Source organism: Sinocyclocheilus rhinocerous, unplaced genomic scaffold (assembly GCF_001515625.1).
Source record: "Sinocyclocheilus rhinocerous isolate Xijiao unplaced genomic scaffold, SAMN03320098_v1.1 scaffold2788, whole genome shotgun sequence".
Classification (NCBI taxonomy): Eukaryota; Metazoa; Chordata; class Actinopteri; order Cypriniformes; family Cyprinidae; genus Sinocyclocheilus; species Sinocyclocheilus rhinocerous.
In genome coordinates, this window is record NW_015641436.1 from 285,049 (window position 1) to 289,508 (window position 4,460).

At 36.7% G+C, this 4,460-nt stretch overlaps 1 protein-coding gene across 8 annotated transcripts in view; it reads left to right on the forward strand.

Moving 5' to 3' along the window:
- Positions 1–2,953, forward strand: part of LOC107754901 (ensconsin-like) — a 42,283-nt gene extending 39,330 nt beyond the window's left edge. For all 8 annotated transcript variants that reach the window (XM_016571525.1, XM_016571522.1, XM_016571523.1 and 5 more), the window contains one exon: positions 1,162–2,953. In XM_016571525.1, coding sequence (XP_016427011.1) covers positions 1,162–1,372 — 211 coding nt within the window. In that variant the 3' untranslated portion in view covers positions 1,373–2,953. The remainder of the gene's footprint in view (positions 1–1,161) is intronic.
- The last annotated feature ends 1,507 nt before the right edge of the window (positions 2,954–4,460 follow it).

A 4,460-nucleotide genomic window follows, 5' to 3' on the forward strand; every position in this document is an offset into this window, starting at 1 on the left:
GGCTTTCCGTGTTTTCACTGTTATACACTCGGGGGCACTATTACGCATCTTCTGAACGAGTACAGAACCTCCCGAACAAACATGAACAGGACGGAGAAACTAGCGATCTCTTACGTAAACAGATGCATATGAAAAATAATGCAATCATCAGCAATAGACAGCATATAAATGAAAACGGCATAATGTTACGGAGTAAAATGTTGATCCGGGGAGTGGTATATGTCTGTGCAAGCTTTGGAGGTGTTGATGGATGCGATTTGACGGAGAAACTAGCGATCTCTTACGTAAACAGATGCATATGAAAAATAATGCAATCATCAGCAATAGACAGCATATAAATGAAACTGCATAATGTTACAGAGTAAAATGTTGATCCAGGAAGTGGTATATGTCTGTGCAAGCTTTGGAGGTATTGATGGAAGCGATTTACTGGATTTATGCTTTGATAATCGTACTGAATATTATCCAGATAAAAGTAAAAAATTTATTTTCTCACCTTTTTGCTCTAAATAATGCATTTTTTATGAAACCTACCTATCTTCAAGTGTTGATAAAAAAAGAATGCTTTAAGCTAGAATAAAACTGATTTTTTTTTATTTTTTTTAAATAGAGGCTCTGATCTTTATTTTGGTGTATTGCATATTGAAATATTCAAACATCAAAATACACTGGAGGCCATCAAATTTGAGTGAAAATCATAAAAATCACTGGCAACTGTTTTCAAAAATGCTGGCGGGGAAAGAGTTAATGATAATGATGAATTTTTGTGACATTTAAGATGATATTGGTATGCTTACTGCACATTTGCTGTCCCTGTGTTTATTTTTTATAAATTGCTTTTATTTGTCCACATTTCAAAGTCACTTTGGATAGTTGTCTGCTAAATGGATCAATATAATGTAGTAAATGAATCTCTCCCTCCCTCTACTGGTGATAGGAGGAACTCCAACTTATTTTTTCTTTTCTACGCACTTTAGATCATTTGTTTACAAACAGTATGAGCACTATTTCCGTTTATTAATTTAGTAGACACTTTTATCCCAAATGACTTCACATGAGAATACAAAAACAAGCATTTAAGACAACTAGGTGCTTAATCTGAGAAACTCAAACTTGATGTAAAAACAGTTTGTAATCTCTGGCACCTTTCTTCACTTCAAGTGTGGCTGCCCAGCTCAGAGAAAACGGCACTGTCACAGAGGCTTTCGAGGAGGTCATAGAGGTTCCCGTGGGGACCAAACTGTCCCGTCAAGATGGAGATGGAGAGGAGGTGGAAAATGAAGAAGAGGAGAAGAAAAAGGTTCCCTTATTGGCTTTCAGAGAGAACGGCAGCATGCATAATGTGAGTGGACTGGAGGAAAACCCGGCATAGTGAAGTTCAGGTCAGTCAGTCCGGACACAACGTGGATTTGGGGTGACATGCGATGGCCCCTTTACCTTATTTAGCTGTATAGATGTATGAACATTTATAATGGTGGAAATGCAACATGCAACACAGGAATGAAAGAAAACCGAGTCGGAGGGAGACCCCCTCAATGCACTTTCCTTCATTTGACACTTAGACACCTAAAATGGCAAAGAGAAATTACGAAATTAAGATCTCTTGGCTTCTACTTCCTGTAATCAGCTCCTGTCTCCTCAAACTGAAGTGGTGCGCCTTAGGAACCACATCTTCTGTCTTTCTTCTAATACTTGAAGAAAAGTGTCGTTGCTGTCGTGGAAGCTCCTGTGAAGTGCTAACCATAAGGAATGTGTGACAAGAGAATGATGTTTGTTTTGTTTGTGAGTGGCTGAACTCCCTGCTTAGTTTTATAATTATTGTTCAAATGAAGAGAACATATTTTCTTCCCTCTTTGCAAAGCTTGAACAGATTTTTGCCACTTGAATTATGATTTTTGATATGGTTTGCAAAGACCTCATCTCACTCCACCCCAATGTACGGCTCTCTCTACGCAGTCTGAGCGAAGCAAAACTGTCATCCTAAATTTTAATTTTAATTTTCTGATATGACTGGGTGAATCGGACTTGCTCAGGAACATATCCATGATATGTTTAACTCAAAATTAAATGGAAAAAAATATTAGCGTTTAAATTAAGCACACCCTTTCATTTCTTATTACAGTAATTATGGGAAAAATTATTATATATTATGTAAAGTGTGAAGTATGTACATTGTGTAAACAGTTGTTCTACTGCCTATAATTAATGCTGATTCAAATAAAACATTTTATTACCTTTTTTCCATTAGATTTTGGGATGAAATGTGACCTGGATGTGTTTTTGTGAGATTCACCCTGCTGTTGTTTTTCAGTAGCATTAATCACACACATCCGAAAGCAACTTGTACTATAGAAACTTATGCTGTTATATTCATTATATGAAATATAACGTCTATTTCATCGGTAGAACCCATACAAGCTAATAGTTAAAAATCCTTCAAAAGTAATCAAAACGAAGTAAAAAACGAGCAGAATCTCTTTAAATTGCAATGCTGCTACCTATGTCTTTCCTTTGCCTTATCAGATGACGTGAAGTTTTGAGGATTTGTTTATAGAGCTGTTGTTAAAGGGCTGATTTGTTTTTTTGTTTTTGAAAAATCCTGTTCATCCATAAGCTCGTAACACATGCTGTCGGCCCTGTGAGTCCTGCTGCATCATATAGCCCTTTCAGACACCACCATCAATAGTTAATAGGGCTAATGGAAAACCAAGTATCCTATATAGGACATATTATAAAGCGATTTATAAGACTATCTCAGTTTGTTTTTGTTGAAGTCAGTATCAGTGGATGGTCAGTGGACACCATGCAAAAAAAGAAGCAGGGATCAATTACATACCTTGAAACCAAGAAATTGTAAACCTTGATATGCAAACGCTAAAATAGTATGCATAAATGTTGCACAAAATCTGTTTGTAAGAGGGTGGGTGAAGGTTTAAAACAAGCACAACTTGTTTACTGAGACGTCAGGGACCGAATTCTCAGTGAAGAAAGAGCACTTCTGATAAAGCACCCATGCGCCCTTGACCTAACCAACAGCACTGAGTACCACTTTAAAAATCTGAAGCATTTTCTCCCAACCGAGTCAATCTATATGCATGTACAAATGATGAAAATCAATAAACTTTTAATCTGGAAACGACAAAGGCTTCTTTGTGCATGTGTCTGTGTCAAATGAAGTTGTCACAGTAAATTACTGCTGTGGTTGTGCGATTTTTGACATTTTGCTGGCCTAGATTAAACTTTTGCATGTGAAACGATTTGATGTTTAGATTCAGCCGTGGTTTATATGGTGCCAATGTGAAGCTGACATCTTTTTTTTCTTTTCTTTCCTGAGGTTTAGATGTTTAAGAAAACCATGCAACATGCATTCATTTTCTTTCGAACAGGGATCTCGAAATTTTCAGTGGTTTTCAACAGCATGCCACAGATTCTGTCAATCAAGCTTTTATTTAATGTGCAATATTTCTTTGAGGTCATTTAGGGAACTAAATTATGTCTGTATTTTTCCAGGTAACTATGGAGAAGTATGTTTGCCTTGTAGAAGGTTCATGCTTACCTAAAAATGAATCACAATCATTTTGAATGTTTAATCAATTATATGATCTACTAATAATTATTGAAGATGTATGGTATAATCTACCATTTAAATGTTATTTTAATGTTTTTGAGAGAAGTCTTATAAAGGCTGAATTTATTTAATAAAAATATACAGTAAAAACAGCAATATTGTGAAATAATATTACAATTTAAAATAACTGTTTTCTGTTTAAATATATTTTAAAATGTAATTTATTCCCATGATGCAAAGCTCATTTTTCAGCATCATTACTCCAGTCTTCAGTGTAATGTTATTCTTCAGAAATCATTCTAATATGCTGATATCAATGTTGAAAACGGTTGTGCTGCTTAATATTTTTGTGGAAACGGTAGGGATGCTCCGATCGATCGGCCGGAGATCGGTATCGGCCAATAATCATATTTTATGACTCGGTACTCACCAACTTGGCCGATCTCAGGAACCGATCGCAATTTGATGACGTCAACGCGTGACTATGTACATGATGTGTGGGGACATAAATGATTTGGCGCCGCAGTCATCGCCGGTGTGGAAATGCTATGACGTTTCGAGAAACAATGAAAAATTTGCTGTTTGTCGTGTATGTTTTGCTTGATGATATGATGAATAGATGGTTCATTGTTAACAGCAGATTCCACCTGAGCTGATCGTGGCTGCTCTAGTCAGTGCTTGTGTTTATCAGCCAGCCGCAGCACGTTTCTGAAGCGGCTCTCCGCGCTGCTTGGTTAAAAATAGTCTTTTGTGAGTTGTCACAGCGTGGAGGACGGAACAAAAACAGGTTTCCCCAGTAACAGCTGTACACAAAGCAGCGCTGAGCTCACAAACGCTGCTTTATCAGGCATATAACATGCAAGATGAAATGAAAATGACATCGAAAATTTTC